This window comes from Papaver somniferum, chromosome 1 (assembly GCF_003573695.1).
Source record: "Papaver somniferum cultivar HN1 chromosome 1, ASM357369v1, whole genome shotgun sequence".
Taxonomy (NCBI): Eukaryota; Viridiplantae; Streptophyta; class Magnoliopsida; order Ranunculales; family Papaveraceae; genus Papaver; species Papaver somniferum.
In genome coordinates this window covers 13,354,159-13,378,302 of record NC_039358.1, presented here as the reverse complement: position 1 = coordinate 13,378,302, position 24,144 = coordinate 13,354,159, and the positions used below count along the sequence as shown (strand labels likewise).

Sequence of the window (24,144 nt, the reverse complement as noted above, 5' to 3'; positions counted from 1 at the left end):
TTTCTAAGGTTTCAGAGAATATTCCGGCGGAATCTTACCTAGAGAGGCTCGGATTCGTCGTTCCGACGAAGTTTCCCACTTAAATTAGCCCATTCCCGTCCAGGTTTTGATCTCGGAGTCACCTTCTTTCTCGAAGTCGATGAATTTAGGGTTTCTTTAAGGTTTCAGAGGATATTCCGGCGGAATCTTATCTGGAGAGGCTCGGATTCGTCGTTCTGACGAAGTTTCCAACTTATAGTAGCCCGTTCCCGTCTAGGTTTCGATCTCAGAATCACTTTCTTTCTCGAAGTCGACGAATTTAGGGTTCTTTAAGGTTTCGGAGGATATTCCGGCGGAATCTTACCTAGAGAGGCTCGGATTCGTCGTTCTGACGAAGTTTCAGACTTATATAAAAATTCTTTGTAAAGTAACTCTAGATCAAATATTCGTTGTAAAGATTCTTTCCACGAGTTTCAGCAAATGCCCAGAGTCCATTCCCCTTCAGGTTTCAATCTCGGAGTCACTTTTTTTCCGAAGTCGATGAATTTAGGGTTTCTTTAAGGTTTCAGAGGATATTCCGGCTGAATATTACCTGGAGAGGCTCGGATTCGTCGTTCTGACAAAGTTTCCGACTTATAGTAGCCCATTGTCGTCCAGGTTTCGATCTCGGAGTCACTTTCTTTCTTGAAGTCGATGGATTTAGGGTTTCTTTAAGGTTTCAAAGGATATTCCGGCGGAATCTTACCTGGAGAGGCTCAAATTCGTCGTTCTGAAGAAGTTTCTGACTTATAATATCCCATTCTCGGCCAGGTTTCGATCTCGGAGTCACTTTCTTTTTAAACCAATGAGAATGTCCCATTTTTAATCTAAAGGCCAAGATCTATATCATGTGGATTATGTGTTTCCCACCAAAAAATCCCGCCCAATTTTCGCACATCCTTCTAGATTTTGACTATTGACCAAAACATTTTTTTCTCCGCCAGAGAAAAATAAACCGAACTATCCAAAATATTTTTTTATCCAAAACATTTTTTTATCCTTTCCATTTCATTTCTTTCTCTTCGTCTCTTTGGTTTTGCTCTGCAACCCAGAAGAAAGTAAACCTAACCCTTAATTGATTCGTACCAAACCCCAACTTCACCTCTTACCCAGAAGAAACTAAAATCTGAAGAAAAAAAAATCCCAAAACTGAAAATTGAAATCACAAAATCCCAAAACCAATTGATCTGAAAAAATTGAAATCTCGCCTGAAAATTGAAGTTCGAGAGTTCAATTGAAACCCTAAGAGTTAAATAACTTCACGTCTAACCTAGAAGGCTCAGCTTCAACATCAAGTATAAATCTCACCTGATTAGTTTTTTTTTTTCAATTTCTGTTTGATTTCTGATTAGTTTTTCATCTAGAGTTTCATTTAGAGTTTTTCATATGCTTTGTGTTTGATGTATAGTTTGATTTTAGAGTTATTTCTTGATTACGGTTTTTCTTAGCGGAGTTAGGGTTTTTTATGAAACCGATTCATATGCGATTTTGATTTAGAGTTTGATATTTTTCTTTTTGTATGATTTAGAGTTTGATTTAGAGTTATTTCCTGTTAGGGTTTTATTTTTTGGCCGAGTTAGGTTTTTTGACAGAACCGATTCATAGGTGGATTGTTTAGAGCTTGATTTTTAATGAACCGATTCATATGTTGATTGATTTAGAGTTAAGAGTTATTTACAGAAGTTAATATTCTTAACATGATTTAGATTTTGATTTTTGAGCATGTCTCTTATAAGCTATCAAGTAACTCTATAACGTCTGGGGGTTCGAGTTCTGAACCCCTGACTCATTCTCAACTGAAATTTATGTAGGCTTCGGTATTCCAACCTTAGGTTATCAGTTATTTGGTGGTTACCTGTTGTTTGATTTTGTATTATTTTGATAGATATATGTATGTGAAATTTGGTGGTTAAGGATTGATGAGAGCTAGATCACTCTCTATCTTATGAGCGAGACAATTGCTTCACTCTTAAGCTCGACTTACTCATAAGATAGTGAGTGCACTAGTTCATTTAGAAATTCTTCTAATTTGGTATCATGACAATATTTTCTTGATGTTTGCTAGATTATATGTGGGTGTTCCAATTATGCCTGATAAATTATGTATGAAGAATTTTGATGTTTGCATGATTCAAATTATTTTCTTGATGTTTGCATGATTCAAGAATGGTGAAGAACAATTTGTTGCGGGTTACCAAGGAAGCCAAGACCAAAAACTCTGTTCCAACTCCCAAGAAGAAGGTAAAGACTTATCGTGAGCATATCATTCTTTGTTTAGTGTAATGATTTTATTTACCATCTTATTTTGTTTGACCTATTCTAGTTCATGTCACAGATTAGCAAGGAAGCCAAAACCGTCCAGTCTGTCCCATTACTAAAGAATAAGGTACTAAGACATCTCTTATAGTTTTCCAAACTATCTTGATTCAGTTTCTTTTATTTATATAACTCAATTTATTTACCAAACTGTTATTATTAACTTATTTTAGTTACAAATCATTTTGAAAAAGAAGCAGAGTTCTCAGTCTACAAAGTCTGAAATCAAACAAACAACTCCTAGCAAGAAGAAAAGTTCAGAGCAACCTGCAATCCAAAAAACTCCAAGTCAATCACTAACTGAATGTGAAAATCCACCAAGACGGACATCACCTAGGTTTAAGAATAGGTCAGAGGAAAGAGACCATACTGTTGAAAAGAGTACTCCAACACGATCATCACTTAGGAAAAGAAAAGTGTAGTTGAACCGGAAAGCGACTCATAAACTCAACCATTCCAGTCCATATCAGAAGCATCTCAAACTGCACACTCCAAAGAAGTTATTCAGAAGCAAAAGATAGTAAAGCGGAAATTATACCAATCAGGCCCATGTCCAAATGTCCAAATCAGGAATCCAAATGATACCTTCTCTGATATGGTTGAACAAGCTGAAGAATATGAAGAGGAACCGGAACTGGAGAATGGTGTTGCTGCTGAAGACAAGGAAATGGAGAATGATACAGAGAATGACATACAGCAAATTAAAATGAAACAAGAGATGAGGTATAATTCTTTATGTCGCTGATTTAAGTGAAGTTTTTTTTATATTAGTTTTTAAATCCTTCTTTAACTCTTTTGCTTATTAACTTTGAAAACACTTAGGTTGTTGAAGGAAAAGAGAAAAGAAATCATGTTCCACATGGCCCAATGCGGATGGATTCACTAGGGCTAACAGGCGACAAATCCCAAAAGCCAGACAAAGCCACTGTTAGCTTTAACAATAAAGATCATCCCATTGGTGACCCTTCCGTCCAACTTGCAAGTGAGTTGGGAGTTTTAGTAAGGCGGAACATTCCATTAACATTCAAGGATGGGAGAACGGTCCCTAAAGAAGCCAAAGCTAATGTTTGGAAGATTATCAAGGTAATTTCTTAACTCTTAAACTCTTTACATCTTTATCTCTTTTAACCTTCAATATTAACTTAACTCCTTTACTGTTATTTGCATATGAGGTTCATTGTTGATGATTTTTACAAGGACTACTATTACGGGAAGATGGGTTGTTATCTTAAAGAGGCTGGGTCTAAGAAAGCCGGTAAGATACTCTCCCTAGATGAGTTGGAAGAAGAAGAAAGAGAGAAGAGGTTGAAAGCACTTAAACCACAAAACATGTCAGACAATGAGTGATAAGAGTTCGTGAAAAATGTTTGCTCGGAGGAATTCAGACTAAGTTTTTGTATCTTGTAATTTTTTACATTAAGTCCCTTGTACAGTCAATGTTGTTAGTGATATCTTGTTACTTAACGGCATTTCACTACTTTGTCAGTCAAAAAGGCTCCAAATGCAGGAAATTTGGCAACATCATACTACCCCACACACTATCAGTTGGAAAGGTTACGCTCGACTGGAGGCGGAAATGGTATGTTCTACAGAACATAATTTAGTTCATTATGTGTTTGCTGGTATGATTATTTAAAAACCAGTTGTGGATATTTTAACTAAATGGATTTATATTTTCTTTGCAGCAAAAGAAGCATAACACAGCTGAAGAGATTGATAGAGTTGAATTGTGGAAAGTGGGTCACAAGCAGAAGGAAGGAAAGGAACCACATCCGGGGGTTGTTGAGGCTTTTGTGAGGACTCAAACTTATTTTTTATTTGTTTATGTGTTTGAATATTTAATTCATAAATGTGACTAATTCTGTTACACACTAATACATGAGAAAATTGCAAGAGATGAATAAGAGGGTGGTGTTGATGTTGGATCATCTGTGACAGATGATCTTCTTGTCAAAGGTCTTGGTGATGACAAACCAGGTCGACTCAAAGGAATAGGGTTTGGAGCTACAAAGACAAAGATGGTTGTCAAGTCCCATTACAAGAATATCATTAACGAGTGTCGGGAAAATATGGTGGAATTGAATGGGAGACTTAAGATGTTAGAGGTGAAAATTTTATTATTTGTTTAGTTTTCTTTTCTTAGTTTATGAATTTAAACTTGCCCCTTATACTTCCGGTTTGGTCTTTGTGTAGGAAAAGACCTCGATATGTGTCTACTTCCAAAATGGATCACATTTGAAAAAGGCCAGTCCAAATGTAAGTCAGTTTACATGTTTCTATACTTGCCAAATTTTCTTCTTTGCATTATGCCATTTTTTGTTTTTGCCTTATGTCATTTTCTCTTGTAACTGTGGTATTTTTTTCTGTAGTCTGGAAATGCTAGTAACAACCATGTTAGCACTAGCCTGGTCCGTGACAATGGCAGTTCATTGAGGATAACAAATGTGGTGCAACAACCAGTGGGAGTTTCAGGGAAGATTAGATCTTGCAAGTTACTCATTTGGTACGTCGAGGGCGAGATTGTGGTTGAAGCAGTTATTGCTGATAATGATCCGAAGAAGTTAATCCATGGAATGCCAATGGGATTTGGAGCTTACAAGGTATCTGTGACAGCTTCTCTTGTGGATGATGCTCTTCTCTACAGGCAAACCAATGAGTTGAAGTATATCCAAGACGCTTTAGGAACTTACATCTCATGGGCCAAGGATCTAATATTGCTTGACTAGCCTTCTTAATCTTCTTTAGGAGAGTTTCGGGAAACTTTGTTCTTTTTTTGTTGCTCTGCAAGTAGACAAAACATTTTTATGGTCATTGGATTTCTGGAATGGTTGAATGGTTAAAATGTTTGAATGATCTAAAACTGGTTAAGTGTTTGAATGGTTTAAGTGTTTCAATGTTGTAACATTTTAATGGTTTGCATCTTAATGAATGCTAGTATATTTGAATGTTGTGGCCAATTTCAAAATTTTTTCTTCGCAAATTATAAAGAACCACAACAATTATGATGGCTTGTAAGTGGACTGTAATACATATTACTACTACCCATAGCTTGTCAAACATATGGAATACAACTCTAACAATACTTGTTATCAATGACTTACAACTCTTCCCATGGTTGTCAAGGATATGACATACAACTCTTCCCATGGTTGTCAAGCAAGTGACATACAACTCTTTCCATGGTTGTCAAAGAATTGACATACAACCTTTCTCATAGTTGTCAAAGAAATGACATACAACCCTTCCCATTGTCGTCAAATAATTGTCATACAACTCTTCCCATAGTCGTCAAAGAATTAACATACAACTTAACCATTGTTGTCGACGAATGTTCTACAACCCAAAAAAGTGTAGTGTAGGAGTTATTTTCACAACCCAAGTAAGAGTTGCGTTAGGAAATAAGAAAGTGTAGTGTAGGAGTTATTTTCACAACCCAAGTAAGAGTTGCGTTAGGAAATAAGAGCAAATTTCGAAAGACTTTGACAACTGAAAAAAGCATTGTACAAAATTATATTACAACTATGTTTACGACACTATCTGAAGAGTTGTATATATTTGAGGACTTTATACAACCGCCCCCCCTCCTTGTGCAACCTTTCGATGAACGTCTACGTAGATGTACGACAACTCTTTTTGCGTGTGGTTGATCGCTATTTTTCACGTAGTGAATTTTATCCTTCATTCATCATTATGAACTTCGACTCTCAGTTCGTCCATTAAGACTCATCGTCTAATTACGTTAAATATTGACCATGTAAAATACGTCTGCAAAGCAGAGAAACACACGAGATATCAATACATGTCACGTGGGGGGGATATATCACCGGGTTTTTGGTGTGGAGGCCTACAACACGTGCGATGTGAGGTACATCCATGAATGAGAGTTGTGGTAAGTCGTGCTGACAGTTAAGGAGTAAATGGAATAGTGGATGGTCAATCAACCAAGTCTTCCACACAAAGTGCAAGTGGTTCTTGCACGTTCTTCCGTTTCCCCATTCTTCTACTTCCTTCAACCATCACCACTTACAGGAGATTGATGTGCTACAATAAACAGGTTCATCAACATATCATTTGATATTTAAGACAACCAAGGTTAACAAGGATAAATGTAAGCAAAACCTATAGTCAATTGTCAAACACCTTCAGATTATTTCTCTCGTCGACACAGAGAAGTTATCGTTTAAGCAATTCAACACATCATGGCCTCAAATGATCGATCTCCACACAATCCTTCCCTCACTACAGACCGACCCTTCTCCTTCCACTTGTGACTGAATTGAAACTAGAACGATCATTGTCTTGGTTTAGGCCAGGGTCTTACAGATTAGTCTTTCGAACTCAAAGTACTCCCGAGCAGTACATTTGTTTAAAGGTTCAAGCGATTTGTTTCTTCGAGCATTTGCTTCATCGAGCACTTGCACGCACTACCACTTTTTACCAGAAAACCAACAAACTGTTTTTATCCGCAAATACCATAGCAATAATGAAGAAGATACTCTCATATGGACTCCTTCTGTTATGGGAAAGTTTTCTATTAAGTTGTGTTACAAGATCCTGTTAGATGATATTCCTTCTTTTTTGACAAATAATGAATTTTTGTGGAGAAAGTTCTAGTCATTTTCCTATATCTCTCCGAAAATAATGCAGTTTGCTTGGAAATAGCTTAGCTGTTAATGCGAATATCAAAAGATTCAATCCTAGTATTGATTTTGTCCGCACCTTCTGTAAACATGATGAATAGACCAGTGGACATCTATTCTTCAATTGTGCTTGGGCAAAGACAATCTTTGATAATATATCCATGGATCTAATGTCCCATAATTTGATAGTTGAAGCAAGAACTATCATAACAGATTGGTTAAAAGAACGTGATATCTATAAATTCCCAATGAGAGTTTGTATCCTCTGGAATCTTTGGAAAATGAAGAACGATATGATTTTTTCTAATGCTTCATTTTCAGCAGGTATGGTGATTAGAAAAATTAACATGGATTTCAATAATTATTTATTTGACATGCGAGATTCATGAATGAAGACGCTATCGATACTTCGACTCATCAATGACAACTACTAGACCATGTATTTATCAAAGTTAATGTCGATGCAACTTTTATACCAACAAAAGTGCTGTAGGTGCAATTTTTTGAAATTATGTGTATGTTTTTAAAGGTCGCAGTACCATATACTTTGATGCAACTTCTCCTCTCTATGTTGAAAGTAAAGCTGCTTTGCTGGGAGTCACATTAGCAAAAAGCTTGAATTTTGGCATAGAAGGGGGCACTTCCAATGTCACCAAAGCAATATTAGGGGTTGAAAGAAATATCAAATCTTTGATCCTTTCAGAGTTGCGTTTAATACATAGTTCGAGTGTATTTGTTAGGTAACCGTCTATTTTTGAAGACTTTTACTTCTGTCGAAAAGGTGTAAATATTTTGGCTCATAATATTTTTCAATTTGCTAAGAAGAATGATGTAACAGGGTGGTGGAATTTTGCTTCCCCCCTCTTGTATTTCTTTCGACCTGTTTGTTAAGACCGGGTCTAGTGGGCATTCCCAGCCACTTCCCAGACACCTTTACACCTCAGTCTGGGAAGGGCCTCGCTCTTGCGGTTTTTCCAAGAGAAATCCAGGGACGGCTAAGAAAACGGTCAGTCATCAACCATTCTTCTTATAACGTCCAGTGATCACCCGTTTCAGTGAAAACGATTATTCATTAATCGTTCTTCTTATCTTGACCAGTCAACCTCCGTTGAACCGGCTAACCATTAATCGTTCTACAATTTCATCTAAAAGTTACAGAAACTCGACAGAGTTTTGTTGTTCATCATTTTTCTTTTTTTCCCCTTAAGTTCATCTTCTTCCACTAAATAAAAAATCAAACACCATTGTTTTCTCCATTTTTTTGTTTGGGTTTGTTGAAGGAAGGGTGAATTCAAATTTGCCAGTGATTTGAAGGGGTTTTAACCACTCAATCCCTAAAGGTAAACCATTTTAACCTTAAACCCTACTTTCTATTTTTGTTTTCAATTATGATTAATTTGGTAAAATTGATAGGTTATTAACATAAATTCAATTCCACAACTATTAGTTACTGCTTTGTGTTTGTTTAAAATGAATTTAACATGATAAATTTTTGTTAGTTATTGATAAGTATGATTGATTGTTTAGTTATTGATGAACATGGTTGATTTGTAGTGACATTTGATTTTAAATTATCCTAATGATGTTGCATGTCTTGTAATTTGTATAATACACAATTGATAGAAACGTCGGAATGAATTTTTTTTAGTAAAATATGTTTGAGTATATAGTTAAGTTTTTCCTCCAAGAGGTTTACATTTGTTTGTTGATTTTCATACGTTTCTATTTGTTTGTTTGGTGCATTTAGATAATGATACGGAGTACCCGACGGACCAAAAATTGTCTGTAAAGGGTAGAGACGGCCATATATCCGGTAAAGATGCACCGAAGATGAAAATGAGGACTAGGTGGGGAAGCCTTAAGGATTATTATGCTATTGTTGTATGAAATAATTCACGTGAACGCCATGTACTAGATAATTGTGGGTTTTCCAAGATATTTTTGTTTAATTTTAAGAATTCAGGTGTGCAACTCACAAATGCTCTAGTAGCTAGATGGTGGCATACAACCAAGACTTTCCATTTCCCAGGCTTTGAAATAGGATTGACACTTTCAGAATTTGTAATGAAAAAAAAAAAAAAAAATGTTAACTGGATTTCCTATAGGTAAAGGTGAGCCTATAAATTACTCTAAGAGGTTAACCAGAGAATATTATGAAATTTTAGATGAATTGTACTTTAGAGGTGTGATCACCAACCTAAAATAGTCCATTTGCAAATACTGAATATGATGCCCAATGCCCCCCCCCCCCCCCCCCCCCCCCCCCCCCCCCCCGAGAAGCCAAGACTTATAAAAAACCCTGGGATAGTAAATCCTCAGTTTTATGTCTCTCTCACCTTTCATCTTATATAAACAGTAAGAAACTCATGGAAACTCTGAGAACTGAGAGGAATTGACTAGGATTTTTCTTCTTTGGGTTATTGGTCACGTATTCACCGGAACGACTTCCTCTAATGCTTCAAAAGCATGGTTGGTTATTTTGGGAGATTCAGAAAGCTTACAAAATCTTGGTATGTTTGATTGGGGTTCATTTATTTATGGAAGACTGTCAAACAACTTGGACAAGGTTTCTAGTGGTGTTGATAATAACATGGCAACAATGTGGATGATATTACAGTATTGGTACTATATTTACTTTCGTAATTGTCAACCATTACTAAAATTTGGATCATTCGTACCGGAACAAATGTAACCTGCTATTAATATGTTTAAATCAACCCATAAAGAGGGTGTGCAACAATCTGACTCCGGGAAACATTCTGTGAACAATGCTAAAAGACAAATGGATCTGAAAGTGTCACCTAGAGCAGTTGTTTGGCAACCATGTGTATGCAATGCCCACTATGAAGATGAGGAAGTAGTTTTAGCAAGAGAGGTTAGTCGAAAGAGAATATATTTCAGGGGAGTAGTCGATACTAAAGATGAGGTCCTTTATCTTAGGGAGAGATGTTTGAAGCAGGTGTTAGGTATAATTTCAATTCCTTGTCCGCCTCCTGATTTTTCAGTCACTAGAATTGAGGATATAAGAGAAGGGGTTCATTACTTGCTAGCAAATGATACCGAATATGTAGGTTGGTGGACAACTGTCAGCATGAGACCTTTGTTTCCAGATTTGAGTCATGTTCAAAACCACGAAGAGGTTGGTATTGGTAAAATTGGAAGCTCTCGTTTCGTTCTTAATGTACCTGCTCCAAGTCAGTTTGCAGAAACATTTGTCTATACCCAACCAGAGACGCCATCAACATTTCCCATGGTAGAGTGGTCATTTCCGTATGTCAACTCGGATGGAAACGCGAAATACACCATCTTCCAAATATCACCCATCGCCATGATTGGAGTAACATCCATGGTACCGAGGTTAGTTATTAATACACCTTATTTTCTTAAATTTATTAGTATAAATATAATTATGCATGTACTGTTTATTTACCAATCAATAATATAACATGATCAGTGGAAAGGATTGGCACAACAAAGTTTTGAAAAGAATGATGCACTCGAGAAGCTATTGTATGACCGTTTTACGTATGTCCCTTCCGATACTGGCGTTACATCTCCTAGTGCTTTCAGCACTGACCAATCCCAAGACTAAGATTCTCTGCACGTGACATTTCGTATGTTGGGCTTAGGCGGTTCTGGTGAGTATAGTCGTAAGCGTCAAGATACTTCTACTTTGGATGATCATGAAACAGGGTATCACCCAGTTGTGAGGGACACCGGTATTAGTACTGAGTACTCAATCCCTAGTTTGAGTCAAGAATAAAATCCTTACTTCAACAGTAGTTTCGATTTAAATACAGATACGGAATTTGTTGTTGAAACCCAGGTTGAGAACACACAAAAAAGGTCGTTTGATTTATTCTCAGAAACATAGTTGTATGACTTTGTTGTTGTTTTAATATGTATTAAACTCTTTCATAATATGTATGAAACTCTGTTTAAATATGTATGAAACTTTTATGCTTTTCTTTGTTACAATAGATTTTAAATTTTCACGGGCAGTGACATTTCTTTTCAAATCTATAGTATCCATGAATAATAACTTCTAACATTGTTTGTATGTTGATGTGCAGTGACATTTCTTTTCAAATATACAGTATCGATGAATAATGACATCTGACATTGTTTGTTTGTTGATGTGCAATGACACTTATTTTCAAATATACAGTATCCATGGATAATGACATCTGACATTGCAGCAAGGTCGTTTGATATCTCCCCAGAAACACAACTGTTAGCACTTGAGAACCATGATATCGGTGAAGTCGGTGAAGACTAATTCCGACAGTTATTTGGTTTTGTGGGGATACCTATTTGACAAACCCTCACGAGACTAAAACTCGTTCGTCTACTTAACAGTTTAAAGGCTTGCTGCACATGCTAAGTGCAGTCGTGCTGCCTCCGACAGTGAGTTAAGTTTAAGTTTTTGTACTTCGAATTTGTAATAAGTGTACTACATTGTTACGGGAATCAAAAAAAAAATTCATTTATGATGATGTCTGTTCACGTAGACCCCCTGACCCATTTTGAGTTTTCAAAAGATGGTGTGTTGTCAAGTCTTGTCTCGTTTGTCACTGTCTAAAATAAGTGGATGGTAGTAACTTATCACACGCAAGTGGATGACAGTACCTCACTTTTATTTGCTTATAGAAACCAAAACTTGTCGACAATGAGATTCACAATTGCTTCAGACAACCAATAGCCAGAAATAATATATTTATTTCCATACATATTAATCATCCACAAATGGACGACGCTGACCCCTGGGAAGTTTTTGATGAAGAAGAGCTTGCAGCGATGTTAGATAGTTACTCGGAGGTCACCCAACAAAGTTCAATGGAGTTCTCAACAAACACACCCATTCTGGCTAACACATCAAACCCATATGATAACCGCAGTAAATCGATTGTCGTTGACCTCACCCCATGTCCAATAGTAAAACAATCAGAGTGTTTAACCCCTAACTCCCGCGGTGCCTCTAGCAGCAGAAAAAAATTTCGGGACCAAGCGGAGAGCTTCAACAGTTAGAAGATCTCAGACATGGAAGGAGAGTAACGGGAGATGAAGATGTATCTACAGAAGTCCTCTAACGATTAGCGAGGGATGAAATTGAAGGTGTTAACGATCTTCATTTCCAAAGTAACCCTTGGTTCTTTGCACAACAATATTATGCAGAGGGGAGAACCGCATTGGGATCTATTAAACCGATAAACCAAAGAATCGAAAGGTTGGTTGTACTGGTCGAGGAGCAAAGACAGTATCTTGATGACTATGTTTTGAAAGTGAAAGTGATTTATCCACTTAGTAAATCATTTATATTTCGTAATTAATTATTGAAACCCACTACTCATGGTTGGATTTTTTATATTAATGCAGGATCCCAGTGGTAAAATGCCAGCAAACGTCGACCGCAAAATGGTTGAACATGCTGACTATGGAAAGCATATAAGGGTGGGAGCGGTATTAGTTTCTAAGAAAGTGGTAATATTTTCTCCCGGCAAGAAAAACTTTTATATAAAAATAACGCTCCCCGATATCGAAAAGGTTTGTTTCAAATATATGATCAAATGTGATTTCATAAACATATATGAAATAAAATTATTAACTTCATTTATGTTCTACAGGTGATCCCTTCGGATTCTGATGTTGTTGTGATGGGTCGTCGTTAAGTTTGAGTTATCGTTGTTACAAACCAAATCCGTTTTATTTCCTCACTGTTGTTAAAGGCGTTATAATTGTACTACTTTATTTAAGTATCTGAATAAAATGAACTTATTTAAGCATCATTGTTACTTATTTATAATGCTAATTGATATTAATACGACCTATCAACTGAAACATAAAATCACTCTAAATATTACTTCTTTTGAAATAAAACATACAACCACACTAAACATCGTAATAATACTTTAAATCACTCTCAAACCCTGGTAACTTAATTAATAATCTCTGGATCGTATTTTGTTTGATGCGCCTAAAAAATATGAAAAACTGCATCGTGTGTCCATCTTTTTCCACCGGTTTGTTTGTCTTCATACTTAAGATGACCTTCGCGGTACTGCAGACAATTTCATAAAAAAAAAGTAAATAAAGTAAAGGATTTTTTTTTAAATTCATACAATATCACAAATAATTATTATAATAAACTCACTGCATCTTCAGGGTTCCATCCGGCCGGCATGTTTATAAAGTATGGTCTAATGCAGCCAACATATCTCAAAACTTCTTGTTTCAAGTAGGAGACTCTGCGTTGTAAAGTCGTAACAGATCTATTAGTCTCCCTCCCACCTCCCAATTTGGTCCGGTATTCAGATTGAACATGGGACCAAAATTCAGTACTGTTATAAATTGTTCCTCTGGGTTCGCTGCTAACCAAACAGTAAGCACCAATAAGAGCGACATCCTCTTCAAATGTAAATTTCGGTATTTTTGTAACAACAGGGTAGCCACAGAAATGAGAAATTTATATTAGCAACACAGGAAACTAATACTTTAACTCAAGCGGGTGTGTGTTAGAGTTATGTTGTGTATGCTTTTCGATTTCACAACTTGGGTTTATATACATTCTAAAAATCAAACCCATCCACACATACCAAAATAGTTCTGCTCAATATAAGAAAAATAATGCTACTGTCGGTCCTTACAAACTTTACTTTTTTGGTTGATGTGTGACAAGGCAATGACAAATTTCAAGAAAAGCCTGCAATTTTTTTAAAATAAGATTTCAAATGTAGAAAAATAATAGTTTGAAACAAATTTCAAATAGACGTCCTTACTTTTTTACGAAATTGGTTTCATGTTCACAAACGTCCAAACATTTTTACGAAAGCCACTAACTGTTTAAAGACATACCCACTATTTGTATCACATCAATGACATTGAATTATCAAGAGTACATAGACATCATAAACGGTACATAGAAATAATACATAAACATTACTTAATAAACTAGAATTGAACAAGCTAAAACACATAATTAAAAATTACATCATAAACATATAATAACTACCCAAAAAAATTATATAGAAACATAATTAAAACTTACTCAGCCCATTTCACCAACTCACACCCGGGACATTTTCAGAAATGTTCACCGTAGGTGTTCTTATCTTTAGAACGGTAGAGTTTCATAAGAAAATTACAATCAGGGATTGGGCATGCAACAACCTTTTCGTGTTCAACCTTAATTATCCCTTTGTCTTTGAAGTTTTTGTAGAGTTCCTTTACCTTTCTATCATCTTTTTCCTTGATTGCATCTTCCAACCACTGTGCTTTTTCACGACAATTATCGAATTGTCAACGCAAGTACCTACTCTGTCCTGGTTCCGTTTCGAGTAACACTTTGATGCCCGTACAACCTCTCTGTGGGCACTTGGAATACATCCAAGGGCACTACATTGCAGAATGGTCATCGAGAAAACATAGTGGACAAATTTGGTTTTGCCTCAACACATACTATCAGTTTTCCTTTGCGGATAGAATTCATTCGTGACTCGGTATATTTCGAGTATTGTTTTATGCTTCAAGGTAGGTGTTTCTTTGAATTGTTAATGAATTGTATTTGTATGATTTTTTTTTTGAATTTATAATAGATTTCCCCGATATTGATAAAGATAAAGTGATATCCATCTGAATGAGATATCAATAAAAGATAAGAATCTGATGCTAACAGTGCGTTGATAATGATAAGAATCCGAGGATAACAGTGCATTGATAATGATAAGAATCCGAGGCTAACATTGCGTCTGAGTGTAAACAAGTTGTAGTTTTACATTTGTTTAAATAAATGTGATTCGTATGTGAGTAAAAGCACCTTTACACATGTACATCCAACACAAATGAAAATAAATATAAATATTACTCCAACAAATCTCAAAAAAATTTATCCCTTGAATTTAAATAGAGTGTAACCATTAATTGTAAAACAAAAAATAAATTGCAAATGAGTGTACATGGAGTTTAAACGATAAAAGGTCAAGAAAAGGTCATCTATTAACCGTTCTATGAAAGAAAAAACGGTCGATGATTAGCCGTTGGAGCGAACATCGATTGCCCGTTATGATGAAGAAGAACGGTTAATGATTGACCGTTTTCTACTTTTTCAAAACGGTTAACGGTTAGCCGTATCCAGAGTTTTTTCGCTGGAATTCCCGCACACTAGGAAACCCTTACGGGAAGACCCACCTTTGGCACGCTTTTCTTGGATGAGAAGGGCTTGGGCATGCCCGTAAGACCCGGTCTAATGAGAAACTGATAAAGCAGAGGATTTTCCCTTTTAAAAAGAAAAAGATTCTATTAGAACGACGTACAAAATGTTTCTTTTGGGGTCATTAAGTCACGCATTTTCAAACTCACTAACCCAGTTTGTGAGCTATAAATCTTACTAATATAAAGAAAACACGTCTTTTCTCCGGTTGACAATTAAATGACTAAGTAATCCTCCCTTGCTTTTAAGGACTGCATCGGTTTTTTCGTTAATTTCAGAAAAAGTAGGGCTAAATTACAACTTCATGTTTTCTCCGCCTATCTCTTTTCTCTTCTTTCTTCTTTATCCAAAACTGAACAACAGAGAAACTCGGGAGATAGGGTTTCAATTAAAATTTCCTCTTCTTTCTTCGTCGTCCCTAAATCAAACACAGAAAACCCCAGAATCAATAATTATTTTGTCTTCTTTCTTCGTTATCCCTAAATCTAACAGCACACAAAACCCGAAAATCAATAATCCAATAATCAGTTTAATACATAAGAGTTTCGATCAAAATTTTAGTTGAAATACTTTACACCCAGCCTAAATTTAATACTTAGGCCTCCAATTGAAATCTCGGTAACTCTGTTTATGGAATAATCTGAAGATTTGTTCAATTTTCTAAAAGTTGGCGAACAAATACAGGTGCAAATTTATTTTCTTTACCATGTCCTTTAGAATTGTTTCAATTGCAGGAATGACATAGAATGGTTTCAATTGCATCTTCTTCTACATGAACTTGAAACTAATTCCCCATTGAAAAACTTTGAACTATAATTCGACTGTTTGCAAAATTAGAAAATGATCTACCATTATTGTGCAAAAACAATTGGTATTTCGGACCACATGAGAACATTAGTGCTGAAGGAATAATTTTGTGGACCACTTAAGAACATGCCAGTTTTGTGATGTGGAATAATTGTAGATTGCAGGACTTCAACCCCCCCCCCTCCAAACAAGGAGGAAAGAGTTGTTGCTAACTTGATCAGGTGGATCTGTGTTGTCTACGAAGGTTTGGAAAAGCTGCTACTCTTTGCAGCTTCATTACATTATAAGTTGCATGTTACCATCCACTAAAGTGAGGGTTTAATCACTTCTCTAGATATTTTATTTTCCTTGATTCTTAAAGCATGTAGAAATTTGTTGTCATTATGATCGATAATTGTATTTAATGAATATCCAGATGATAAATTTCATGTTCTGTAGTGTTGTTTAGCAAATGTTGCAAATCAATTGTTATGTATCCATTTTGAATTTACCAATAATTTGGTTAACTAATTCTCGGGTTTCTTAGATTTTGAAGGGTTTATTTTGTTGTTTGCTAGGTTTCCAAAGCTGTTGATTAACCGGAATGGATTTTTTGTTCAAGACGGTCCTTGATGATGGTGATTAGGTTAGAGGTTCTTTCAATATTTTGTCGTCTTGCCTTTTTGTTGTATGGTTTTGATAGTTTCTTCGAGGATTGCTGGATTTTGTTTGTGCTGACGACATCGAAGCATTAGGATGTTTATCATATTGGTACTCTTTGTAAACTAGGTGTTTAGAAGCTTAAGTTTAGGACCTGAACTTTAATGATAATTTGCTAAAACTTATACCATGTTCAAGCTGGAAGTTAGTTGACTTAGTTTTAGAATTGTCAAGATGATGATATAAGGCTGCTTAGTATAAGCATTGTTAATTTGTTTGTGGCTACTTGTGATATGGTTCATTTGAGTCGTGTAGTGGTTGATGAGGCGAGACTACTTTTTTGTTGTTTGGCACCTTTGTTGTTACTTGAGTTTACTTAAGGACATGAGGTTATAGGCAGTTTATGTAGTATGGGTGCTCTTAGTAAACTGCAGTTTAGATACGGGTTAAGTTCAAACATGCTTTAGTACACACTTTGAAATTGAGTATTCTTAAAAAGACAAGCTTCTAATATGAGTGCAGCAGGAAAATTACTTTCAAACAGGTAATATGGCTCATATTTTCTCAAATTCCATCTAAGTTCATAGTCAATTATAGGTTTTAACTACTTGGAAATCAGAAAAGATGCATTACAGTACTTGAATGGACAAATTTAATGTTGTTATTTTCATCGTTTGGTATGTGACTTTTTCTTCACTCTCTGTTTCCTTGGTTTCCTTTTGATTCTCTTGGTATGTTAGCAACGGTGAATCTGTTGCTTTCCTGAGTATCCTAGCAAGCCCGACTTCGTCAGTTGATGGGTACTTACAACTGAAGTCAACAATATGACCATGTAGAAGCCCAGAGCTATGACATGAGAAATGGATGAAAAAAGAAATATCTACATGGTATGGACCCACAACATACCTCAAACAAAGTTGAAGGACCTAATATGAAAGAGAACCCAGATGAAACAAAAGCAGACCTTGAAAGGAAAAAACAGTGTCGATGTGAAGCTGCTTTATCATATTTTCGTGTATCCATGTGCGTGCGGTTTCACTAATATATGAATGAAAAATATAGAGTAAAAACACATTCTTTATATATGAACGAAAAATTACTGAATGAAGAGTTTGATATGTTTTATTGAATGAAATGGCAGGCCCAACGGCACATCCGTGTTATCCTAATATTACTAAGAGAAAGAGGTCAAATTTAATCTATTAAAAGGAGCCAAAATTTTAGCACCACGACAAAGTAGTGCAGTAATGCCTCAAAAGCCGTAACTTATTCATTTTTGAAAAATGAACTGCCCAAGACTATTGACAGTAAACAAGGCAACTAGGCTATTGTCAGAGCGAGGGTAAATTTGGTAGTAACTTGACTATTGACAGTAAACAAGGCAACTAGGCTATTGTCAGAGCGAGGGTAAATTTGGTAGTAACTTTTTTTTTTTTTGGAGAAAGGCAACCAATTGGATCGGAGCTTTGCTCATTTTCTTCTCTCTCTTCAGGAAATAAGGAAAGGAATCGTACAACCTAACCAAACCCTAACGAGCTTCGTCATCTTTGTATACCTCTGCAGAAATCTACTCTGTAAAAGTTAAGCTGAAGACAGTTTCCTATTATAGCTGCTAAACTTTTGTACTTTCGCCCTTAACAGGTTTGTTTTTAATCTGAATTTGTGAATGTATAATTTCATTGGAAGCAATTCTTTTTTAAATAGATTCCTAAACTATGTTAGTTTCCTGTTTTCATTACTAACTAATTTTCCGTCGTAATTATGTGTTTCTTGTTCTTAAGATTTTCCTTTTTCATGAATAAAAACTTAATTTTTTCTTACTGGTGAAATTCGATTTCCTGTCAGATACGAAGTTTTAGGGCTTTTCCATAATTCCGAACATCTCTAGATTTAAATTCTAAACAAAAAAATATTGAAAGGAACCTTTTTGTTTAATCATCTATTTCATATTATTTCTGTCTGATTATGGTATCATCATAGGTAAAGACATTTTATGATCCATATACCATTATTATTATTTGGTATCATGATCTTACAAACAATAATGGTGAAATATGCTTAAGATGGCCGATAATTGAACTTGTGAATCTTCCAAAACAACTCCCGGATATCTTATTGAACTTGTCACGAATGGTGAATCTAATAGGACTTCTTCTATTATCATTGGGCATTAGGATAGGTTACTCACACTATATTTCTTTCAAACTATGATTCATGGTGAGGTAATTTGAAGATAATATAATTGGATTTCATTGTCCTTTCATTTAGACATTCTAGAATTATATTTGAATATATTCACCTAATATCAACCAGGGCCAAGTATTATGATCACCTTCCTTAGATTTAACAAAGAGTATGTATGTCACTAGACAATCATCTGCACCAGTATTAATAAACAAGCTCCAATAATAAATAAACTTGGTCCATGTAAGTCTTACATGAGGGTGATGTTTTTGCTGATTTTTTTGGTCAGAACGTTTACCACACCAAAATCTTAGGTTTTGTATTTCTCTCACTTGCTTCAGTAGAATATTCTGAACTATTTTGAACCATCTTTTTCAATCAGTGTAACCGGAGTGTGAGATTGCTGAAAATCCTGGCAGAACATAGTGTGTAAACTTAACAGCAAAACCTGATCGTTTTGGTATGGATTTGGCCACAAGTTCCTTCATAGTAAATGCTCATCCAAGGTTTCTGTTATGGTTAAAAGGGACATGACATCAAATACTTCATCTCATCTTAGTTTACAGGTATAATCAGTCGTTACACATCGAGGACTTGCCAAGCTATGAAGAGCGAATTTACGTCTAGCCAGGAAGACTTGGCTTTGCAAGAGATGACCGGGCCAACTGCTAGAGAAGCACAAGAGCAGGCAATAGCAGCAACGCTGGGGAGGCAAGAACATCTCTGTGAGCTTATCCGTTCATTGGTCGTGTTAGCATCTGCATCTGTGAGTGTGTTATCTTTAGCAAATTTGCAATGTTTTGACACTTGTGATATAATTTTGATTGTTACATATTCTTCTTTTGTTCTTTCAGACACTGAGTGGGGAATGACCTCTTATCATCTATTTCATGGGTTTTGTTCTTTTACTCTCTCTTGAAGAATAAGTTTACCATTTCCATTCCTCAGATCCTTTACTCTTTGTTTCAACCACCTCAGGAGATGTTGCTAAGACATTTAGCCTCGTGGGAGGCCCACACAGAGATGATAAAGCGGTGGTTTCTCTGAAGATCAATGGTCATTATTCGATAATAAGTGGCCTGCGCTCATTTGCCATGGACACTGTGTTTGTTTCATGGAGAACTTTTTGCAACTTAAAAACTGACGGGCTCAAGCATATCGAGCCCGCTCTTATAAGGGCAAAAATTTGAGGAGTTATGCTCAGACCTTCGTGACCGGTGTGTAATCTCCTTCATTCATCAAATTATGGTATTTTAACACGTGGATATTTGCTGGTAGTGTTACCATAATTATATGTGCTCTAAATGTGGCCCTCTGCTTATCTTGGAAGAAGTTGTTTTAGGCTAAAAATTCTGGTTGTCAATTGTTTCAGGGATACAAGGATCGTTTCAATGACGTAGATGAGGTGCTCTCCCTTTTTTAATAGATCCACATGTATCCCACCAGTTCAAGTGCTCATTAAACTGACTGGCTAATGTTTAAAAGTCTCAGCCTCAGGGAATATGTAGTTTCCCTTGCACCTGAGTGAAAACAGAAGGGGCATTTGTTGTCAAACATAGTCAAGTCAAACTAAAGTGTCAAACCCCTCTTTTCCTTAAATCCTAAACGCCTCTTTTCTTTTTCATATCATAAACTCTCTTTCTTCTCCAAATCACACACCCTTTTTCTTCCCTGACCAAAAACCCTCTTACCTCTGATTCAAAAACCCTCTTATCTCGGATTAGAAAGGTTTGAATCATTTCTCTTTCTGATAAGGTAATGTGGATATTGATTAATGGTTAAGGTCAGTCTTTTTGTTTTTCTGATTTTGCTATATCAAATAGATCTAAAGAGTTATTAATCTTGCATTTGTAAGTTTGAAAATCAAAAAAGTTATGTTTGAAATTCGTGATAAACAGATAGATTCAGTTTGAATAGCAAAGTTTTTTTCGTTTGAGTTACTTTAGTTTCTTTTCCTGTATTTTCTTGTTTTTATTTTATCATAAACCCTAAATCAAAACCCCTGTTGTATGATTGAACCCCTTTTTGATGCAAACATGAAAAACCCTTGCTGCTGAAAGTTATGTAATGTGATTAAAGGCTTGGTTGAATATCCATAACTAGTTTGAATGGGATAGAATTTGTTGTTTGGGTTACTTAGTTTCTTTCCCTGTGTTTTCTTGACTTTATTTGATCATAAACCCCCTTTTTTCCCCAAATCAAAACCCCTCTTATCTCTGATGCAACCCCTTTTTTTTCCCAAATCAAAACCCATCTTATCTCTGATGCAAACATGAAAAACCCTTGTGGTGAAAGTTATATAAGGCTTGGTTAAATATTCAGAGTTGGATAGAATAATATAGAAATTGTTGTTTGGGTTACTTTAGTATCTTTCCCTGTTCTTGGTTTCTTTTAATGGTTTATTTGATTATAACTCAAAAAGTGTCTTTTGGTTTTCTTTTATGTAATTATGATGGCTTCTACTTCAATGAATAGATGTTTTCTTCCACATGCTGATAATAAAGCAATGAACCAAGCACTTCGAATTGGGCAGTCTAACAGGCTCATGGTGTCTAGACTAGTTGTTAATGCTAGTTTTGAGGAGGCTATCCTGAAGTCAGGTGAAAAGAAACCAATGCTTGTTCAGCAGTCTATTGTTAATAAATTTGGGTCTTACAAGAAAGTGGAGAATATCAGAAGATGGGGAACAGAAGGAGTGTTTACTGAATCATTTGGTGGTATCAGAAAAGATTCGACTGATAATTCCAGTGGCGAGGTTGAGGTTATAGAACATGAGAGAAAGATTGGTGGTGTCTTGGTGAACGTTTATGAAGAACAAGGAGGAATTGAAGCTGTTCCTGCTGTCTCAGGGGACGTATGTGAATCAAATCCTGAGAAGAAACAGGATGCCGTGGTTGGTGCTACTGAAGGAACCAGATGGGCTATTCTCATTGCTGGTTCGAAAGGTTACGGTAACTACAGGCATCAGGTAATGACAAGCTTATTTTGTAGCTGACTTCGCTTAATAGTTAATACTTGTATTTCAACTGATTCATAAATGGATTTTTTTCTTGTTAATTTTTATCTATAGGCTGCGGTGTGCCATGCATACCAGATACTGAAGGACGGCGGTTTGAATGATGAAAACATAGTGGTAATGATGTATGGTGATATCGTCTATGACGAGAATAATCCTACACCTGGTATTCTCATTAATGAGCCCAACGGTCCTGATGTTTACCAAGGCGTTCCTAAGGTAACCATTGGTATATATAAACAGTTTGCCTTTTCATCAAAGTTATAATTTGTCAAGGGTTTCCACAGAAATGTTTTCTTATTCGTAGACATGCTTTTCAGGATTACGTCGGAGAGGACGTAAATTCCAGCAATTTTTGGGATGTATTACTTGGGAACAAGAATGCTTTAGCTGGGACGGGAAGCGGTAAAGTTGTGGCTAGCGGCCCAAATGATACGATTTTTATATATTATGCTGATCATGGTGCGCCAAGTCGCCTTAGTATGCCTTCCCCAGACGATGGATTAGACGCAGAGGCGTTTAATCTTGCTCTCCAAATTAAGCATTATTCGAAGGGCTATAAAAGTATGTTGATATACATTGAAGCTTGTTACGCGGGTGCTATGTTTCAAACCCACTTAAAACCTGGATTAAATGTGTACGCAACAACTGCCTCTGATCCAACTGGAAAGTCTTTTGGATGTTTTTCGCTTCCCGAATACGGAATATGTGTAGCTGACTTCTATAGTGCTATCTGGATGAGGCACTGTCACATATCTGACATGACTACTGTTACTTTGAATAATCACTATGAATTCGACAGAGAAGAAACAAGTCGGTATCAAGAAGTTTCTGTGACGAGATACGGCGATATCGAGAAACTGGGTGATCAAAGTATGTCTACGTATATTGGCGGGAAAAGTACAAGAAGTGGTGTACATTATTCATCAAAAACTGGCCATGAAGCAGATTCACACAATTATATCAATCGAATTGATATTGGTCTCGCATATTTTCAACAACAGGTTTGGTTGACTGATTCTTCAACTCTTCTTATGCTTTACCCGTGGGTTCATGTATGTTAATTGAGCTAAATTTTCTTATGCTTTGTCTGTGGGTTCATGTATGTTCATTCTATCCTAATTTTGTAGTATCAAAATGATAGCTTGGGAACCAAACTAAGAGCAGAAGCTTGGCGAACTTACCAAAATGGCCTGCTACAAAGAATATATATAGAAGCCAGTATGGACCTTATTGGTGAGTTTTTATTTGGTACAACGGAGAAAGCTACTACTGCGGTGGAAGCTGTAAGGCCTGCTGGACAACCTATTGTGGATGACTGGAACTGCTACCAGACAATGGTAAGATATCTTAAATTCTGAGGGGGTTGTCATCTGTGTACAATTATTGGGTTATCGTAAGCGTGAAGTGACATCCTCAACTGTCCACTCAAGTCTCACGAGCTTTGTCTTACATTCCTTTCTTAAATGGGTATGTTTCAAGGTGATATTTGGGAACTGATATACATCTATTTGTTGTGTTTATTAGGTGGAAACGTATGAGAAAATTTGTGGACCATTTTCGCCATATGGACTTGAAGATTTGCGTGCTTTAGCAACCATATGTAATGCAGGTGTTAAGCCAGAAGATTTGGCGAAAGCTGCAGAATATGCTTGTAGTATCCTTGGTAAGAGACCTCTTCAGCTCGAGATCTAGTGAGGAATTTTAGTGTTTTATAAATTTGTAATACCGTGATTTGCCTTGGTATGTAACTGCTTCTGTTCTTTAATACTCTATATCTTTTGATGCTAATGTTATTGTTAGCATTAGTTACATGCTAATGCTATATCTTTTAATACTCTTACCGTGCTAATGCTAATACTCTATATCTTTTGATGCTAATGTTATTGTTACATGCTAATGTTCTTTAATACTCAAGTATCTTGTCGTTACTCAGTCGTCACCATTTGCTTTGTGCTTGATTGTGTTTCGTGGGCATGCTTTGCGCTTCATTATGGTTGCTTCCGTGATATGAATTCACAATTGCTTGATCACAGTTATTGTATTTTTAGACTCGTTATTGTTTCCAGACTCTCCTGATGACACATTGTTCCATAGATATTATTGCAATCAGCACAAAAGACTAATGAACTGCGATCAGCTTCCACTGAGGCACTGGTGTTGATATTTGTTTGGCTCAACTGATTGAATGGCCAACAAATTAGCTGCACATTCTTTTGAACGGCCGCTACTGCCAACTTGTAGTAGGTCATGTCCTGATGGTAGGGATAAGAGCAATCAGTGGGTTACATTAGGATTGTTGCTCATTCGAAAAGAAG

At 36.1% G+C, this 24,144-nt stretch overlaps 2 protein-coding genes across 13 annotated transcripts; both read left to right on the top strand.

The window, feature by feature from the left end:
* Positions 1–1,006: 1,006 nt before the first annotated feature.
* On the top strand, positions 1,007–5,279 carry LOC113279436. 4 transcript variants are annotated; one of them, XR_003325659.1, is made up of 7 exons: positions 1,007–1,313; positions 2,184–2,259; positions 2,354–2,404; positions 2,508–3,057; positions 3,157–3,913; positions 4,020–4,127; positions 4,273–4,440. XR_003325659.1 is itself a non-coding variant. In XM_026528133.1 (7 exons), the coding sequence occupies exons 5-7, from the start codon at positions 4,353–4,355 to the stop codon at positions 5,058–5,060; spliced, it is 507 nt and encodes a 168-aa protein (XP_026383918.1). In that variant the 5' UTR covers positions 2,368–2,404; positions 2,532–3,057; positions 3,157–3,913; positions 4,020–4,127; positions 4,273–4,352; the 3' UTR covers positions 5,061–5,279. The 4 variants fall into 4 exon arrangements, 1 of the variants encoding a protein (XP_026383918.1); XR_003325660.1 differs by having other exon boundaries at positions 1,008–1,313; positions 2,535–3,057; XR_003325661.1 differs by having other exon boundaries at positions 1,008–1,313; positions 2,529–3,057.
* A 10,213-nt stretch (positions 5,280–15,492) lies between these two features.
* On the top strand, positions 15,493–23,707 carry LOC113279401 (vacuolar-processing enzyme-like). 9 transcript variants are annotated; one of them, XM_026528098.1, is made up of 13 exons: positions 15,493–15,864; positions 16,145–16,297; positions 16,545–16,612; positions 18,190–18,267; positions 19,193–19,270; positions 19,370–19,576; positions 19,665–20,027; positions 20,183–20,215; positions 21,286–21,778; positions 21,881–22,045; positions 22,147–22,830; positions 22,957–23,166; positions 23,354–23,707. In XM_026528098.1, the coding sequence occupies exons 8-13, from the start codon at positions 20,211–20,213 to the stop codon at positions 23,519–23,521; spliced, it is 1,725 nt and encodes a 574-aa protein (XP_026383883.1). In that variant the 5' UTR covers positions 15,493–15,864; positions 16,145–16,297; positions 16,545–16,612; positions 18,190–18,267; positions 19,193–19,270; positions 19,370–19,576; positions 19,665–20,027; positions 20,183–20,210; the 3' UTR covers positions 23,522–23,707. The 9 variants fall into 9 exon arrangements, with proteins under 9 accessions (XP_026383883.1, XP_026383900.1, XP_026383904.1 ...); XM_026528115.1 differs by lacking the exon at positions 16,145–16,297; XM_026528119.1 differs by lacking the exon at positions 19,193–19,270 and having other exon boundaries at positions 19,377–19,576.
* The last annotated feature ends 437 nt before the right edge of the window (positions 23,708–24,144 follow it).